The sequence below is a fragment of the Amblyomma maculatum genome, chromosome 4 (assembly GCF_055883805.1).
Source record: "Amblyomma maculatum isolate TAMU_Amacu chromosome 4, ASM5588380v1, whole genome shotgun sequence".
NCBI lineage: Eukaryota > Metazoa > Arthropoda > Arachnida > Ixodida > Ixodidae > Amblyomma > Amblyomma maculatum.
Genome location: NC_139347.1, coordinates 31,323,979 through 31,343,848, shown reverse-complemented (window position 1 = coordinate 31,343,848; position 19,870 = coordinate 31,323,979). Strand labels below are relative to the sequence as shown.

Genomic DNA, 19,870 nt, shown 5'->3' with positions numbered 1-19,870 from the left:
CTTGGTGCATCATAGCCTTAGTTGCTTATGCACCCCTGAACCCAATGCAACACATCAGTTGAAGGACGCTAATGATGATGCTGACATTGCGTGGTACGTATTCTCTTAGAATGCATTCTTGAATATATATATATATATATATATATATATATATATATATATATATATATATATATATATATATATATATATATATATATATACACACAGTGCACTGTACCGACGCGTTTCCTCCTCTTCCGTCCGTATTACTAATGATGAAATCCGCGCATCAGGGTGTGTTGACAGCAGCAGTAGCCTAGCAGTTTGAGTATCCGCCATGCATACGGAGGTGCTGGGTTCGTTACCCACCGTCGCCGGATACCCATCGGTAACACAGGTACAAGCTTTTTCTACTAGTCTAATGCTCTACTTATCTTGGGTGATAATTATGGGAAAATGGGTATTCGACACCACCTTCGTGTAGACGGAAAAAAGAAATGAACCGCCCCCTTCTCTGCCAGAGCAGCCCTCGAGCCTATAAAAAACATCATCATCATCATAATGGATATCACGTCACCCGTGTACCTTTCGCTTTTCACCATACGCAGACAGGAAACGCGGATGCGATGAAATCAAAACCTCTGTTCTTACGCCTTGAAAATCTATTTTAATGTCTTGAACAATGGCGTTTAGTGAAATTTGAAGTTTCTCTTTTATTTTAACATGTTCAAACTTTAATGATGAAATATTCGCAGCTTTCCCACTCGCGACCTTTTCGAAGGAGCTGCTGCCAATGGCTTGAACTATATAGTCGTCCTAAACAAACAAACGCACAAACAAACAAAACGCATGTGCGCACACGCACACACAAAGAAAGAGACTTCCTTAAACTAGAAAAAGTTCAGGAGCCGTTATGAAAAAGTTGATAGGAACGTATGAAAAATTAACAAACAGGAGCAATGAGTGGTGGAAAACGGAATGCGAATATATAGGTAAGGGAGAAATTGCGAGGTATAACGAAACAATAATCTGGTTCGCTCCAGATAGCCTTCTGGTTTTCATCTAAACTACACCGTGAATAGCTCGCACGAAGCTATCTTCTATACCCGGTCACTTAATGGTTCGGTGATAACCATTCTTTGTAAGGAGCGCATCATCAAATAGAGAAAAATACGACACTGTTCTGCCTTACAGCGCAAAAGTAAACTATAGCAATCAATGACGATGAGCAGAGTAGTCAATAGCTTCCGCGAAAACGTGGTACGCTATATCATCCTTCTTGATGGCGATCTTCCGGGCTTAATTTTCTCCCCGTTGTCCGTTGCATTATCCATCAGGCTGCTTAAAACTTCCATTTTTGTCTTGCCGGTGCATGGGCAGCGTCATTCGGCTGTTCGCTTCCTGAAAGAATATACTGACTCGCATATGCGCTCGCAGTCGCGCCCAGCTGTGTAACGATCCGATTAGCTTCAGAGCGACTGCTGACTCGAATCCTCTTCCGTTACGGGCGCAAGACGATCGCGTTGTTATGTTTACGTTAGGGACTACCTTTTGTTCGTACGCCTGATTAATGGTGCGACCGCGTTAGAAAGACGCGCACGTTCCGCCGAGGCATGCATAACGCGGTAGTTCGCTTTGCACTCGGCGCCGGCGGAACCGGCTGTTCGTGGAACCTGTGATCCCCGCTCACGATAAGCATAGAACGGCGGAAGTATAACGCGCTCTGTGTAAGGTATTTCCAGGGCGAGGAGGTACACGGATTCGACGATGTTCTTAGTTTGTGTGCATCGAAGTGAGCCCCGTTCCACTGGCTCTCACATTTTTCGCTTCCTTCAGTTTTCCTCTTGGTGCGATCACGGAGCAAACGGTGTTCCTCTTATGTGTGCGTGTTGTTGGAAGTTACCATTACCAAGGGCACAAATGGCGCAAACAGACAAAACCATTCGTAACTAGACAGCAACCACTGTCATGCAGTTAGACCAGTAAAACCCCTGCAGTTTCCTGCTGATTCGAGCTTCGGCCATACGGGTGGAGTCTTGCACAATGGCGGCACTTCCATTCAGACGTTTTGTATCGTCCGCATGTCTAGAATGCCACCGAACAGCGTGTTCAGGTGGCACAACGGTAATGGGACCCAAGCTAACGCGTTGGTTTCATTTGTATGCGAATGGGATTCTTTTTGTCCTTTCTACCGCGGTAAAAGAGTCGAAGTGAGCAGGCCTTTGTATTATGCCTATAGTCCACGCTGAATATCACAATAAATAAAAATGCAAGCATTGTAGGCTTATCTCGCGTATCTAACTCAACGCGCGCATGTGTATGTGCTCGTGCACGTGCGTGTGCAAGGGGGGGGGGGGGGGGGAGAAAAATGCCGCGCATTGGTTGAAGCGTGCTTCGCATAATAATGTCTCAAATTTGCGTGCTTACTTTTTAGCAACGCAGAGAATTGACATGATCAGGTTCAATTGTCCTGATCGAGAAATTGTTCAGCCTCGTCAACAAAATCAGTATGCGCGTCTATGACTTTCTCAAATGAATTCTGCTCTGCGGAAATTGCCGATCAGCGCAGCGTCCTAAATACCTATTTCTAATTGTGGATCGGTCTTCGTTGCATGACAGTGTAGGTGATTTGATAGCTCACTCGCACTATTGAGTAACGCCGTGAGCTGACCGGAAACTGTTTTCTTCTTTCAGCATGGCTCTTACCTGTGGTGCCAAGTGTGCCAAGGCTCTTCTCATCACTTTCAATCTCATCTTCTGGGTAAGTCCGTCTCGCATGCATTTTTTTCTCGCTTTTATTCTTCTGCAGCTGATATTCCCTTATATATCGTCCGTGTGGCCACACATAGTCCTCAAATTAGAAACCAGTGTGTGGCGAATCGGGCTTGTGCAATACAGTGCAAAGGGCGTGCCAGGTACAAACACAAAGAAATGGTTACCACAATCGTCAGGAAACTAGGAAGGACTGCAATAAAGCATCCTGAGGTAGATAAGAAGTATCTTTAGTAGGGGCCTGGATCACTGAGTCCAATATATTTGGCCGATGTCCTTTGCTACTATTGCCACCACCACCACCACCACCACCACCACCACCACCACCACCACCACCACCACCACCAGAACTACTACTCTGCTACAGCAACAACTAGTACTGCTGCTATTAATAATTCTTCTTCTTCTTCTCCTTCTTCTTCTTCTTCTTCTTCTTCTTCTTCTTCTTCTTCTTCTTCTTCTTATTATTATTATTATTATTATTATTATTATTATTATTATTATTATTATTATTATTATTATTATTATTATTATTATTATTATTATTATTATTATTATTTCACCTTAATTGAACCGTAGCTCCCACCACGGTCTGCGCCTTCCTGAGACGCAAATATGAGAGATATAGTTGTATGCATAACCCTACTTTTCTTTTTGCGGCATAGGAGCCACCGCGGAACTATGCACGCACTAAAGTCCTCGGGCATGTTCAGTTATGTACGCCATGCTTTATTTTCAATTTTTTTTGCAGCCACCGTGCTAAGTTCTTCAAACTCGATCAAGGTGTCCATAAATAAAGTCTATAAATTTTGCTTCGTGCTCGTCCAAGACGAACCGTTACGAGCGAACTTGTATCCACCTTTCCCGCACATAACGTGTAGTGCTCACACTTTCCCTGACGCGCGGATGGCGTGCACACCGCAGCCGCGTCCAACTGCAGCGCAGAGCACGCGCGCGCGCGTGAAGCTAACGCATTTAAATTGGAAGCGCCCTGCAAGGGAAGACCAAACGGCCGTTCCCCTTTCACGCGAGAAGCCTCGAGATACGCGCGAAACTGACCGAAACGCCGAAACTTTCTTTTGCTATTCGCTTCTGCGGAGGTTCGCTTGCGGTCCAGAGGCGCCGATAAAGTTCGCTCACGGAGATGACGACGCGCTCGCAACTTTCGCCCATTTCCGGAGTTTTCAGAGCGGCGCGGTCGGAGGAGCGGCCGCGCAGTGCGGCCGTGCGGCGACGTATTCAGGTCGAGGAACAACCGGGCACCACCGCGAGAGAGATGGCGGAGCGCCGCGGCGCGATCTCTGTTCGAGAGGCAGCGAGCAGCATCCAGTGGAGAGAAAAAAAAATAATAATAAAAAGGTAAAAGCGAAACCCGTTTCACTCTCGTCGCCGCGAGAACGGGTTCCCATGCATCCTGTGCGGCATTGCGAAGGCATTACGCGCGTACACACGCACACATGCCGAAGCAGCGGCGGTTTGTGTTTGTTTCGCATCCAATCCACTTCACCTACTTCCAGGACGACTCGTTATTCTCCTTATTTCGCGGCCCGCTTGTCTACCGGCGGAAGACTCAAGGCCCTTCCATCCAACGAGCCGCTGCTGTCTGTGCACCACCGTTCCAAAGCAACGTTTGCAGCTCTCGCGCTCGTTTGCTCTGCATAGCTGGGCGAGAGATAGTGTATTACGCCTATAACCGTGGTCAGGAAAAGGAAGACTCGCGGTCTTTCCTTTCACACACAAGTCTTGCGCGCCGCATAAAGGGCACACCTTCACACCTTTCTTCGCTGTCTGATAGCTTTGGGCATTTTGCCTGTTAAAAGGAAACCGCTGTCAAACAAGTCCGAAAGCAAGCCCGCTTTTTCGGAGGGAGGTCTGCTCTCTATGTATCTAGTGGTCGCCTGACAAAAGGAAGGGGCGGAAGTCTGTCCGTTAGCAGCCCGCTTGACTTGATGGCCCGGCAGACAAGTTTCCATTCCCGGAGGTTCGCCGGGCCGCACGTATGCTGTCGGCACATAGGTATTACAAACACGTGGTTTGCGCTGAATTTGTGTCCTGGGGTAGGATACAACTAAATGAAAAATCAACAGTTGGTGAAAACGGGCCCAGGTTCATGACGCCTTGTATTACTCCGCTGACTAGAATCAATGGTAACGAAATGAGATATGTTTAGCATACAAACCGGAGATGTGAAAATATCTGCCCTTATAATCTGTATTTTTTTTTGTTACAAATGAATTCAGTGTGGCGGTGACTGAAGGCTCGATCTGTATGCGATCACAGTATAGTTTGCTTCCGCTGACAACCTCCAGGGAAGAGCTAGCTGCTTCGATATTTACTTTTCAGTAAATGATGTCGCTGTATCGACCGCACTGACCTGAAAATGAAACGAAACTGAAAACTATACTGCGTGCGCGCAGTATGAAATTCAATTGTATAAAAAACTTGAATGTGCTTTTTTTCACGCTATAATTTATCGCCTAGCTTAAAGACAATGCAACACAGCAGATGAGAAAGTTGGGCGAGCTGTCGGCTGTTTGTGATGAATAAGCGGGCGCAAATGATAGCGGCGACACAGAAAGTAGGGCGCTCCTCCCGTGTCTTCTTTTCTGTGTGTCCGTAATCATTTGCGCCCACTTTTTCTTCATGAACATTGTAACACATTTCAGCAAAATCCTCCAAGATGGTTTGCTCCCCGCGACCCGCTGGTGGAGGATACAGATCTGTGCTACTGTTAAGCAGCACGTAATGTATTTCTGTCTAGGCAGAAGCGTCGAATATGCGCCTAACTGAACTCTAAAAGTCGCATTGGTTGCTTTAATTTCTCTTAACGAAGGGTACGGATTTACACCAGAAGGTATGATAACGCTACCCAAATTTAGCTGATGTCACAAGCCATGAATCAAGCAGTACAAAAGATCTTATGAAGAAGAAGCCTAATTGAAACCGAACTGTACTCGACTTTAGCGACGTACTTCCCTGAAATTAGTAAATACCACTGCCGCTAACTTGCTCCGGAAAGCCCATGTTGAAGATCGTTTCGACCAATCCTTGTGCAACTTAGTCATAGATTGAAAGAACACTGAATAAGGATTGAGGGGAAGCCTCAGTTCGTAAGCCTACTGCTAGCCATCTTCTTTCTGTCGTTCTATACCGTGGATCTGTCGCAGAGTGCGACTACTTCAGCAAATATTTCAGCTCCGTGCGCTGTAAAATTGCAGTGGTGTTCGGCATATATATCGAAAACGTTTAATCAAAATGCGGGCATGCACTTTTCTACTGACAATCTCGGCTGCACGGTAGCGCTCGTTTCGAGTGGCTGGCTTTCCTGACAGCCCTGACGCATTTCCCGCATACCTGTGAAATACATTTCTGTTCTGCGAATGATGCAATTTTCATGGCTGGTTGATAAAAGTCCCAGGACGTGGTTCCACGCACCGCCGGCTGCCGACGCGTTCATTGTGGCAGAGCTCGCCGAACTGCTCAGCAGCATTACCACTTTTTCTTCTTCGCTGTTTTCTGTTTGTGTTATATCTCTTGCGGTGCCGCATGACAGCGTCTATACAGGTCTCTCGGCGCTATCTGGGCATGTTCATTTCGTTAAAGGCTTGTAAAGACTATTGATGAGGAAGATTAACCACAGCGATGACGCTGTATCCTCACAAAGGATCGTTACAAAGGCACTTATACGAACTGATTGACCTGTACAACTGTGTTTAATTGAAGGCAGCAGACTGAAAAATGGGTGCCACATAAAATAGCTTAAGCGCCTTGCAATACATTGAACACTGTCAAGTCCGTAGCGCAGTCAATACCAGGGTTTCGGGCATGGATGAGAGCACCTGTTTTATTGCCCCGACTGCTTGCACGCCCATGAAAGAAAACAACACAGCTTATCAGAATAAGCTTTCGTGAGCGTGGTATTTCAAACAGGAAACGCAGGCACTGAAGAGCTGCTAGAAATGACATTTCGGGCTCGCGATAAGATGTATAGCCTTAATGCCGATGAAAAAAAAAAAAAAATAGAGAGAGAGACAGCAAGCTGTGAGTAAGATATACAGAAGGAGAATTTGAAAACATCAGCAGAGCTACGTTTTGGGCGAGTTGCTGGTGCGTACTTTTGCAGTTTTTCGCACGCACAACCGACAGGGCAAGAAAGAGAAGACATGCAGGCGCGAAATGCCTTCACTGTCACATCTTGTTCGACGAAGTTAATAAAGGATTTACCAACGGCACTGTAATACTGTGACCGTCATTTATGTGCGATGTTGAAAAAAAAAGAAGGGGGGTGGGGGGAACATGGTCAGGTCCGATATATTTGTTCCGGGAAGCTAAAGCATCGCTGATAACATGAGCCTTGCGCTGATGATTATCTTCAATTAAATGAACAGATTCTACTTTCTAACCTAATGCGTGCTCTTAGCGCACCTTAACGGGCAAGACGCCCGCATGTACCACGACAGGCAGAAATTACTGGAATATCTCACGACGTATCAATTTATTAGCATTGTTTCCCATCGCAAGGGGATGGAAAGAAGCAGGGAACTATTACACAGTATTATACACGTATACATATGCCGCGCATTCCTGCCTATAGGATTCTACATATAGCATACGCTAGGAGAGTATCATATTTCACATATATGCAAATACGAACGTCTCATATTCCTCGCAAGCACGTGTAACAGACAAGGAAGTTCCTTTGTCCTTATACGTACTGGTCACGTGACGGGTGAGATGTCGAAATGTATTGTAGCCGACGTAATAATATGAGCCAAGCTTCGGCGTTCCAACACTTTCGTCCGTGTAAAGGTGGTTTGTTGCATTTACGTATAAATTCCCCCCTATACGTGGATAAAACTGCAGACGAACTTCCTTGACTGTCCAAGCGTGTTACGTAATATGCTGTCCGCGACTCTGTCACATTTAAATTCCTAAAATCTACCTTATCCGGAATTCGGCCGAGCCACCATCGCAGAGACCACGCGAACCCTCGTCTGTACAGAATACGAATGCCTGGCTACTTCCGAAGCCAAAATCCTTAGCAAAGTACGCGGACACGGCGTAAAATGGGTCGTGCTCCCTCGTGCATCGCACTCTTGCCGGGGCACACAAGACGCTTTATGCGCGGTTCGCGCTCAGATAGGTTTATACCGTAGTAGTGCGGTTATAAGGAGCCTCTGCAGCACTGATGTTGCTACATCGATTTCGCGTTTTCACGAATTTATAGCGGGAAACGTGCACCAAATGAAGAATTTGGGCGCTCTGTGAACAAGGCTAGAAATAGCATATTCGGGATGTTTCAAATGGCTAAATGTATGCTGCGAAAATCGTAAACTAATCGCAACCAGCGGATTCACCTCTGTCAATTGAAAGCGCTCGTAACGCCTTTACCAAAAAGCAGCCTCCGCACTTGGAAGGGGAGGGCGACATCTTCAGCGCACTGCATGGCAGTGAAGACGACCTACTTCGCTCGGTGGGGGAGCCACGAACTTTTCGACCGACAACTCTCCTTCAGGGGCCAGAGGCTATGGCGGCGAAGTCTTTTTGAAATTAGCGACTCGTATACGTTCCTATTAATTGATAAGCGTGGAACAGTTGAAATTCAGCAATGAAGTATAGAAGTAGGGCTGTTGATAGATCACCGCTTCCGAATGACACATAGCCTACGAAACACATAGCCTGAAAACAAAGCTTATATACTCTCGAAAATAGACAAAAAGTGAAGTGCAGGTATCGCCACCGCCGGTCATCTTTGCGACCTAACTGCAGTGAGGAATTATAAAGTCTAGTTTTGCAGCGGACCTTTAGTGCTGTAAGGCCACAGCGCCATTCGTTTTTAAGCAGGGATTACTGAGCCATTTTATGTTTTGAGGTTATAGGTATACAAATGAGTTGCAGGAATAAAGAAGGGGGGTGGGGGGCGGGGGGGTTCATACCCAAATCCGGTTTCCTCTGTAACAAGTGCGCCTTTTGCACCAGTGGATTAAGCACCATTATATCCACAAATAGCTGAAGAATCGACATTTTACGATTTTGTCTTCAGTGTTTCTTTTTACTGGCTAGAGAAGCGGGATATTATCTGGCATCCTTGAGTGTCACGGAAAATCCGTCTCCATCCTCCCTAAGGGAGTGCCGTTCACAGGCAACTGAAACTAAAAGAGGAAAGAGGTGGGGAAAAGGTTGGCGCCAAGGAGAGCGTAGGTTAAGTTCGCCTTAATCCGGCACTCAGCGCGCGGTGCGTATAGTATACACCTTTACGTGGAAACATATAGCGTGCGCGGACCGCGTGGCCGCCGGGCAACGATCGGTCACAACGACGGCGCCCGAAGCGCTGCACGTCCGCGCTGCCGCGGACGGCACGTCCGCGTCCCCCAAGGATTTCCCGCGAAACGGAGCGAGCGCTAGGTTTGTTCGATTCGGCGATTAAGCGCTGCCGCCGGTTAAAACGACTCGCCTGCTGCTGTGCTTGCCGGTGTAACGGTGTAACTACGTGCTGCAGCAGCCGCTGCCGGGCCCGGTTGCTAGAGAGGCCAACCGGCAGGTTCGCTTTCCCGGTCGACCGCCTTTTCTCCGTCGCGGGTCGAACGTGCGGTGATCTCTCTCTGTGCGCGCTTTGCTCGCGGGGCTGGGTCTGGCGCGCGTCTGGAATCAGGGCCAATTCAAACGGCCCGCCGATAAGGCTAAGACAAAGCGGTTAGTCACAGGTAGGGCGTGTGTGCTGGTGATTCGGGTGTTTTAATCGTACGCATAGGGAAAACCTGGTATAGAAGCACACAGCGAATGAGCTCGCTGACCTTGATTGAGCTGTCCCTTCGTCAGAGACTGTTGCAAGCTACCATTTCTCTCGTTTAGGAAAAACTATGACCTCATTAAACGAAAAAAAAAATGAATCAATAACCGCGAGCTTAAAACAACCCTGAAAAAAAAAATAAAACCTGCACACGTACAACTGCATCATCGGGGACAAAAGCCCTATAGGCCGTTCGAAGAGCGATCACGTTATTGTGTAGTCTATACCAACGATCACCACCTTTCACTACTACTCGTCACATTATGCAAGTTGGACTTCGACACCTACTAATGATACGGCTGTCGAATTCGTGCGCTTTTTTCGCGTCTCGAATACATTTGCTCACGGAGTATACTAGTGTAGAGGAATTTATAGCCTGCCTGAGTAGTATATGAATGCATAACTTTTATTCTGCCTTTGTTTTATATTTGTGGTTTGGTTCTAGTCTATACACTGCTGCTCGGACTCCAGTATAGGAGTCTGCAGTAGTTCTAAATAAATTAATTGTAGATTACATATGCCTGCAGACTGGACACTTAGCGCAGAAGGAGGCGGACATAATGGAGCAGACAGGTTTGTGTCTCTGCTCGTCCTCCAGTGCTAAATGTCCAACAGCTGTGTACCAATTATAATGCCAAGATTTCCCCGTACATATGTACACGGATGCGATCTGAAACGTCGGTGTATTTTGTTCTCCCATGAAGAATGTAGCACGCCCGCAGCATTTCAGAGTGCCAAAAACTCAACTCAAGCTACAACCCTGATCAGTGCATTACAGCCCGGTAGGTAACCGCTAGTGATCGAAAGCATATATGCATGCTCAGAAGGCTGCCGTGTGTATGCGATATACTTCATGCTGCATGACCCAGAAAAACAGTAACTGGAGACGCTGTAGCTGGCGAAAGAATCCGTGATATACGTGGAAAACTCTCGGAGGCTTCGCTTTGTTTCGTTTAAGACGAGTATATTACGCGTTTTTCGAGAGCAACACGAAAAGGTAGCACGGTCGGCTGTCGCTCACCGCGCTCGAGAGCATTTTCAATTCTGAATTACGTTTGAGAATGCGTCAAACGCTGCAGGCGAAACGTTGTGAGACTTCACAAGATACCCTGTGCGGCTAAAATATCTACGTGACTCCAAATTTGGCTCTAAACCACTCCCCCATACTCGTTGCGTACAAAACACGCGAGAATCAAAATGGTCGTTTTTGCCTAAGTCCTTGCTACAGTATCCTGCGCCATACGGCAGACCGTGCAGTGGTCGCTTGCATGGCCCGCCATAGGATCGATCGATCGATCGATCAATCAATCAATCAATCAGCTTATATATCAATACAGTGTAGAAAAACAAGCAGCATAAATTTGTCTTAAGAAATTTTATTGTTCGAGGTTCCCCCCACCATTGCTGAGCTTTTAAATGAACATTTTTTCCCGAGCTTCCTGCAAACAAAATCTAATTTAATTAATGAGCCTTAAGTAATAACTCGATTGTCTGAAATCCTCCTCCTTCGTTAAGGGCGATAGACGAGCTCTGTGCACCTTGAAGGGAAGCTGTTCAAATTTGTTTCTATTGCTAAGGCATACCACATCAGGTTAACGTAGGAACCTAACCGTACTCTATAGTTAAGATAAATAATGATAATATACTTCCTAACGGAGTAATATATGCTCTTGGAGGGACTAATCTGTTTTACTCCCCTTAGCCACTTTCGCCGTGAATGGAAGAATATGAGTATCGTGAAGCAGAACTCCGTTATGGCTGTAGCGTGACAGCGCAAATACGCTATGGTGGTGGTTTGTGGGGTTGAACGTCCCAAAGCAACTCAGGCTATGAGAGACGCCGTAATGGAGGACTCCGGAAATTTCGACCACCTGGGGTTCTTTAACGTGCACTGACATCGCACAGCACACGGGCGTCTTGCTTTTCGCCTCCATCGAAAAGCTGCCGCCGAGGCCGGGGTTCGATCCCGCGTCCTTGGGAACACTAGTCGAGCGCCGTAACCACTGCGCCACCCCGACGGGGTGCAAATACGCTATGGGATACAATCTGTCAAGAACTGTAAAAAATGCTGTGCCCTTTTGCAAATTGTAACCAATGTAAGCCTATTCATTTCTATTTAAGTTACACATGGTCCTGACTACTCAGCGAGCGTCCAGAACCAGTGCCCTACAAAATCATTCGGCGCGGCCTACGGCCTGGCAAAGTCGAGTTGATGCCCTTTAAACGCATGCAGCGTGAAAGAGTGACCCCCGTGTTCGAGAGATGCTTAAGCTTGAACGCGCGCGCACCGACAGGCGGAGAGGAAAATGAACAAGAAACGGCAGCGATACACAACGGCACGCACAAACATGCACATGCACACAGTCCGTTCGCGGTTGTGTATTCGAGAAAGAGCAAGGGAGTCGCGAGAGAGCCTGAAAAGTGAGTGCTTGGCCTCACGAATTTCTCCCAAGTCAATTAGTCTGCACGGCTGGCCATGCGTTGCGTCCCGTGGGCCACGGTCTCCGAGCAAACTGAAAGAAGCGCGCGTACGCGGCCCCAAGAGACTGGCTGCGTCGCGTGTGACTCTCCAGGCTTCTTTTCTCGGCCTCTCTCTAAGCACTTACCGGCGAAACTGTGGAGCGATTTCCAGTCCGCGCTTTTGTGGGGTTGAGAAAGCGCGGTCGTTGTAATTGCCTGGATGTATAGGCTTACTGCGCAATCTAGGGCTGAGGCATCCCCTACAGCTTATCCAGCCTCCGTGGGAGAAAGTAGATGTCTCAGAACGGGCGCTCTACGCGTGTATGCGTGCTTGTGAAAAGGATGCGTATAAAATAAAACCCGGCTATAGACGTGCTGATAAAGGGAACAAATAAACTAGAAATAATTGATTAAGGAATGGCTTATTTCGATTCGATCCTGCTTTAACCTATTTTGGGAGGGGCCAACTAAGGTTGAAGGTACACTTGTTATCTTCCTGGGAATCGAGGATGCTGTATGGAGGTCTTGGTTTAATTCTCATGTGTGTGTGTATAGTGTTTGTGTATAACCATGCAGTGCCGGAGGTCGTCGGAATGCTGGTAGAAAACAACTCCGGGCTCACTCGCTGAAATAAGCTATTCTTTCGGGTTGTATCCTAATGTATACTGTGGTAGAATCGTACGTATTGTTTGCTTTGTGTCAAAAATACAAAAGAGCCATTCTGATTCGGCGCAGCGTCTCACGTGCTTTCCGTGCACTCTCGTATAGTTTAGGTATAAAAATTTAGGGAAGGAAATGAAATTGTTGACCGATTTAAAATAACATTAAATAAATATTAATTAAAAAATTCCGACAGCACTGTGGAATCTACACTGCAGAAATGCGAAAGCCTAAGCGTCGCTGGTGCACACGGTGCGTCACGTTTGCTGTCATTATAATTGTCAACTAAATACACCGTCATTATCATTGCTAATGTCACCACTGTCGTTATCACTAATTGCAGCGTCATTGTCATCTCTACTATCGTCATCACGGTAGACAGAGAATTATGATACGCATTTTACGGTCCCGGGCGTGGCGCAGTTCGTTAACGCGCTCGGCTGGGAAATAAGGTATGGAGGTTCGAGTCCCGGCAGATGCAGGATTTATTTTTAACTATCTTCCTCACGGTATACTGGCCGATGACGTTACCAGGTGCTGACGTCACAATATGGCTGTATCCCCCGGAATCTCGCGAATTCTCGTGGCCGGACCGACTGGGTCATGGCCGCGAGTATAAGCTTTCGCCTGACCATGGTGACAACTGCCAGCAGCCCGTTTCAAAAGGGACGCTCTTATATTCCATCCACCAGCTGTCGGGCCTGGCGCTGATTGGCCTGGGCGCGTTCCTGCTGATCGATGAGCACCGGTCGACGCTGTTCCGGCTCTTCCGGGTGGACGAGAATTACGCGCTTCCGCAGTACCTGGCGTACGCGCTCATCGGCACGGGCCTGCTGGTGCTGCTCATCGGCTTCTTCGGCTGCTGCGGCGCCGTCAAGGAGAGCAAGTGCCTGCTGGGCACCTATTTCGCCTTCCTCTTCATCATACTGGCCTGCGAGCTGGCCATCGGCATATTCGCCGTCATCTTCCAGGACAAGGTACGCATGATTCTGTGCAGGCGCGTGATAAGCTCTCCACTCCTGAGTTACTTGAGGCCCGTTCCTATGGAGCCACCTCTCGTTTGGAACCCATACCTACTCATCGGTCCTCATGAGGTAGGATAGGCTTATCTTCAGGCCTCAGTGAAGGAAAGTCAGTGCATAGTGGACAGGCATACGCGACATTTCCAGAGAAGAGAAGGAGTTGAAGGAACGCATGATATGGCCACGCGACTGTTGTAACCAGTGAAAAAGTCACTTGAGACATCCTGAACTGAGCTACAACTTATTGTTTGAGAAAAGCAAGAAATGTATGCCCAAAAGTTTCGCCTCTGAAAGGACTCTAAACATGCATGATGAGAATATGATGAGAATACAGAAACTAACATAAAAAAATTCCAAGAGCTACTTCGCTGTGACGGAAATGTGTAGAATATTTGGTGTTGTTTTTATTTCCTCTTTTGATGTTATATTTAATGGTTCTTATTGTAATTGTTGCTAATTGCATCGTGTTTTTGTACAATTGTATCCCCCCCCCCCCCCCCCCATGTAATAGCCTCCTTTGGAGGGCCTTTAGGGGTAACCTGAATAAATAAAATAAATAAATATGCTTGTCCTCACTGGTCGTCTGAGGAAGCGCTATTCGGCCTCTGCCGGGAGACAACAGTGCTTTGAAGGAACAAGTGGCACCCCACTGTCGTATCTGTGAGCATATATATATCTGTTATAGGCGTGAAGACAGCAGTTAAATCGGGAGGAACTTATTGCAACCACCCAGCGCTTGGGTGGGTCGTGCTGATTCAGGCGGCTCGCTCCAATGTATGTTTGCCTCCATACGGCGAGTGGGCGAATGGCCGCTACCTCAACTCAAAGTCACCCACGCGTGGTTCCATGGGTAATCAAGCTGTCGCGCGGAGCGTGCGTGTATTGTCTCTCGACGTCCTGGGAAAGTGACGCTGAAAACTAGATGAGGGGGAACCACTTCCTGAATGTCACCTTCCAGACAGCCAGCGAGACAGTGCCCGTCACGGCAGAAGGAAGTGATTTATCTCCAGAAACGCTATGGTAGAGCTTGCCGATTTTGTACCTGAACTGGAAGGAATGGATAAACGAAATCAATGGCGTGTTGGAGTCGCCTTTGAAACGCGGAAGGGAGGTATAAAATAGCACTTGTTAGCATTTCAAGCTACTGATAGGAGTTGCTGCGTTTGTGAGCGCGGTTCTAGTAGGGCTAAAATTTTCCTACCAGAACGGCCGTACTTTAATCTATCAACTTTCACGACTCCACCCTCTCTGTCCGCGAAGCCTGTCTAATGTGCTAACCATTGTTTGGAGCGCTAAGCGCTGGACTAGATGCACGATGATAAGCAAGTGACCCTCACGTCCGCCTGACCGCTGTGGCTCAGTATAGCAAAAGTGGAGCGGTCGGTATCCTAACTAATGTTTAGAATATATTTGCAGCTAGGAAGTGCGTTGTCGTGTGGTAATATATTTTCTCTGCGCTCTACTCTAAAGAAATATCACTCCTAAACCTATGGAATACGTGGCCATACAGGGAAAAAGAAAAGCAGTGATTGATATCGTGGACATCTTGCGCTGTCCGACGTGGACAAGGTTCGTACTTGTCGAATATAGACATTTACTTGCCCCCTCCTCTTTCAGATATTATCAAGTATTAAAGAAGACTTGAACCAAGCCCTCAAGAAAGAATACGGGAAGAAGACCCACGTGACCACCGCTTTCGACTGGGCGCAAGCCAAGGTGATCCAATTTGACGGACTATTTTACAGATATTGTTCGCATATTTTCCTGGCTGCATAGCGACACGGCTTCTGCATTTGTTTCCTTTCTTTTTCTTTTCCCTTTATGCTACTTTGCCTGAACTTCAAAGAAAAAACTTCTAACAAAACGCTAACACGTATTCGATTACCTTGCTTTGTAGTCCGCTTTATTTCACTCTGGTTTCGTTGACCTCAGCTTTTTAGGTAAAAAAAAAAAAAGAAAAAAAAAACGGACTGCATTTCAATATCGAAACTTCAGCTCAGTTGAGTTAAAACTTCGACACAGGCATAGTGAGAGAAAACTCACAGTACTAATCACTGTAGCGTTGCTCGCAAAAAAAAAAAGAAACAAGAAAAAAGAAAGAAGTCCAGCAAAGCGCGGCAAACGATTACCAGAACAGCAGATTTTTAATAAGAACTTCGATCTGCGAAAAGCCTTATTTGCTTATTATCCAGCTTGCGTATTAAAAATAAATGGCAGCCAAGAACAGCGCACTAACTCAACAAGAGCAAATAAATACTGCCACTGACAAGTTCAACACTTCTTAGGTTTATAACAGCTGCGAAGGGAGCTAACTCACTCCCACGTTTACGGTGCTTGCATGCGAGAGTGATCAGCGTCGACGAGATACAAGCTTGCTTCTCGAGCGTTTGTTTTTGCTATGCGCGGAGCGCTCACAGCGAAACGTTTCTTTTTTTTCGTTATATCCGGAACGATTGTTTATATTTGTTGGCTATATCGAAGCGAAAAAGCGTCTGACGGGCGAGCGCCCTGTTTTTTCTCCGGTGGGGAAACTGCAGATGCTGTGCTGCGGTGTGTCCGGACCGGGCGACTACGCGGAGAGCGTGTGGAAGGCGGAGAGCATTGGGCGAGGAGACAACGTGAGCAAGACGTGCTGCCGGCTGCGAGACGAGGGCGAGCCGGACTCGCACAAGAACCCGCGGCCGCTCAACGAGACTCTCTGTCAGAACATGGACATGAAGCCGCACAACCCCTACAGGCACAACGTTGTACGTATGCTCCCCTGGTGCCCATCCCCTCGTTTCCCCTGTCTTCTTGCAGACGGAGCACTGTTAGAGATATGAGTGGTCCAGCATGGATGAACGCTTAGCCGCATCTCTCCTCGTCGTAAACCCAGCAGGCCCCTACTACGAAGATCGGTCGCAGGCCTGCAGGATTGGGACGAACGCGCGACTGACTGCTTGTGTGTTTAGGCGGCGCTACTCACATCTCTGAGACTGATAAGCTTCAGGAAGAATTGCAGGGTAAAAGCAGGGGAATAAGAAGGACTTGTGTGTCTTTAACGATGGCGGAAGGTACCGTCGAGATTCCGCGGGAGGGGGAAGGAGGAGTAAAATATTATCTGCACCTTTGAAAGAGCGCCTTTGTCTTTCTGCGCTGCAGGCTGAGTCTTTACGTGCACTTGCCGTGGTGAAGCGACCATGAAAGAATAGCGCGCACAAGGCAGTACTGAAATGGACTGAAAAAAAAAAAAAAAAAAAGAGAAGGCGAATGGCGGCAGAACGACACACGGAATAAACAGCGTGGTGGGAAAATAGCCTAGATGTAAACCAGCGCAGCACTGTGACAAGATATGCGCCGAAAGATGCGGTTATGCGGAACAACTTTACGAGCGTCTAGAAAGCCACAATGGCGAGAGAAAAAAAATTAATGAGCGGAACTCGCCGTTAAGGACGACAAAAGGGTGTAAACACGAATGGAGCCAACATCCAATGACATAAGCGATAGCATAGGTGATTTCTTTTTTTTTCTCTGTGTGTGTGTGTGTGTGTGTGTGTGTGTGTGTGTGTGTGTGTGTGTGTGTGTGTGTGTGTGTGTGTGTGTGTGTGTGTGTGTGTGTGTGTGCGTGTGCGTGCGTGTGCGTGCGTGCGTGTGCGTGCGTGTGCGTGCGTGTGCGTGCGTGTGCGTGCGTGTGCGCGCGTTCGCGCCAGTAAAACACACTTGGAGATCGGGGCTGACGGTGGTTGCTACAAGGATCCGAACTCTCTACTCACGATAGATTTCTAGCTTCGAATTTCTTTTCATCTTTTTCATTTGACCTTGCCGGGCAGTCTGCCGTTGTTATTATAAGTCACCGCAGGATACGGAATGGTGAGGCTATTTTAACCTGGTTAAAGAGTGCCTTGTCGCCAAAAATTACAGTCGATTTGCGTGCTTGATCAAATGCGAAATAGGCGCGAAGAAGAAATAAAACATTGTTAAGGTTGTATTTAACCAAAGGAAAAAACATCGCTAAATGTTAGACAGAACACACAGAAAGACGGACGCGACAGGTGCTGCCCGGGACAGCGCCTGTCCCGTTCGTCTTTCTGTGTGTTCTGTCTAACATTTAGCTCTGTTGTTTCCTTTGGTTAAACACAATGTCACACCAACTAGCCCAGTAAGAGATATTGTTAAGGTTATTACATATATAAAAAAAACAAATGCATTCATTTATGGTAAGAAAATTTTTCACGCTTAAAAGTAATAATTTACACGATTCTTTCGTCAGACTACGTTTGCTATTTTACATCGACCGCGTCACGGAAAAAAAAAAAAAAAAAGCTTTTCGCCAAAACAGGCTTGGAAAATGTCTACCTCACGAACATCATGATTTTTCTGAAGAAAAGGTTTTCGAAGTCTGTGCTATGTTCCCGACCCTTGCCAGATCTCCCAGAGTCGGCATGAGTCATTTGCGATAGGACAACAAGTCTGAATTATTTTGCATAGAGTAACACTGTATTGATCAATTGCAAACTCGTACCACGAAGCTAAACAGTTCCACTCTGTCACTGGGATGTTTTGTTGCTATGCTATTTATTCATCGTGCTGGTTATCCGGCTTGTTGTTTTGACGCGCGTTGTTTTTTCCCATGTTCTGTTTTCGTCGCCGTGCTGTTTTCTCCGGCGTTCTGTTCTGTCGCGCGCTGTTCTTGTCACCGTGCCGTTTAATCGTTTGTAGTCTTCTCGCGTTGTTCCTGATGAAATATCATTGGTCCTGCTTTCAGGGCTGCCTGAACGCCTTGGAGGAATTTATCAAGCAAGAGAGCACGATGCTGATAGCAGTGGGCTGCGGTGTTGCCGGCTTAGAGGTGAGTCATCACCAGCCTTACTGTTTACCCCCCCCCCCCCCCTCCCCCGCAGGGCAAATGCCTCTCCCATATATCCATTCAATTAACCCGGTCCCCGCCAAATTACCTAATCCCATCTGCCCACATCATCATCAGCCTTTAATAGCATAATCCTCATAATTAAGCGCAACAGACTGTAATGTAAAAACGACGGGGCCACTTAGAACTCTTTAAAAGGGAATGTGACATCAATCGTGTTCTTAGCTGCATCTTCGTTGTGGCGTTTACGCCATTTTTTTGCTGTAAGGTTAGGCCTTCGTGGTCATGCGACCACTATGACGCCACCACTATCGCGACCGATCAGGGAATCTGGTGAAATTTTTAAATTTGACTTCATATGTGGTGCTCTCACCTTCATTATCACGTGACCTCCTTGACACCATCACTATCTCTACTAACCGGAGATTTTTTTTTTTTTCTCAGTGGTGGGCTAATTGACGGGACGGAAACTGTTGTTGAATTAAAGATCCTCATCAACGCTATTCCGCTGCCGATACCCAGCTCGGCCATACTGCCTGACGACTGCCAGAGTTAAGCCATAACCGTGTCACTTGGAGATCACTGTCTGTTTTTTCTATATATAGGTGGTTACTGGCATCTTCCATCCATGCATGGGATGATAATCTATGATTTCTGTGATGAAAATTACAACGTTTATGTGTCACACTATCATAATTATTCCTTGTATGTCAAGTTGTGTTCCTTCTGCTTCCTTTTCCTTGCCGCAGATAATCGGCATGATCTTCTCCATCTGCCTCTGCAAAGAGGTGTAGCGGCGGCGGAGGCTTGCATCGTGTCGCCTCTGGCCGCGGGCGTCCGACGGGAACCGGCCGCTGCTCCTACTGCCCCAGCGTTGACCGCTGCTGCACCGCTCCGCATCTTGACATCATCCAGGCGGAGCTCGCGCGCCCAGCACAACCTCCGAGGATTCGCTTGTACAGGGAGCTAGTTGCGCTTACCAGTGTTTTCTGAATACCGCATTGCCCCGCTCATAACACGCTCATAGAAATTCATGTTGCGGTATCCACCGCAACGTCAGTTCAAGATGGCAGCTGCGGCAGAATAGTAAGTTCAAAAAGAGTTTGAATGTCGCCGCACATTGAAAAGTAGGTTGTGCGAGGCAGCTTCGAACACCCGCTCGTTAAACAGCAAAAAGTTGAGGTATTGAAGCGACCGCAAACTCATCCCACAGCCCAAAAGCCATCTGCTATGAGGGTGCATGAAAAGGTGTAGAACTTTTAGGTGGCTCGTTCTGCTAGGTGGCTGACGGGTGTTCGAAGTCTCCGCGACAGCAACACATTTGCTGCTTTGCAGATT

General features: G+C 47.2%; 1 protein-coding gene across 1 annotated transcript in view; it reads left to right on the top strand.

Annotated features, from left to right (window-relative positions):
• Nucleotides 1-19,592, top strand: part of LOC146190591 (CD9 antigen-like) — a 45,012-nt gene extending 25,420 nt beyond the window's left edge. Inside the window, exons 2-7 of the mRNA XM_084600984.1 lie at nt 2,677-2,743; nt 13,357-13,641; nt 15,304-15,402; nt 16,224-16,433; nt 18,431-18,514; nt 19,282-19,592. Of these exons, the coding sequence (XP_084457110.1) occupies nt 2,678-2,743; nt 13,357-13,641; nt 15,304-15,402; nt 16,224-16,433; nt 18,431-18,514; nt 19,282-19,326 (789 nt within the window). The 5' untranslated portion in view covers nt 2,677 and the 3' untranslated portion in view covers nt 19,327-19,592. The remainder of the gene's footprint in view (nt 1-2,676; nt 2,744-13,356; nt 13,642-15,303; nt 15,403-16,223; nt 16,434-18,430; nt 18,515-19,281) is intronic.
• The last annotated feature ends 278 nt before the right edge of the window (nt 19,593-19,870 follow it).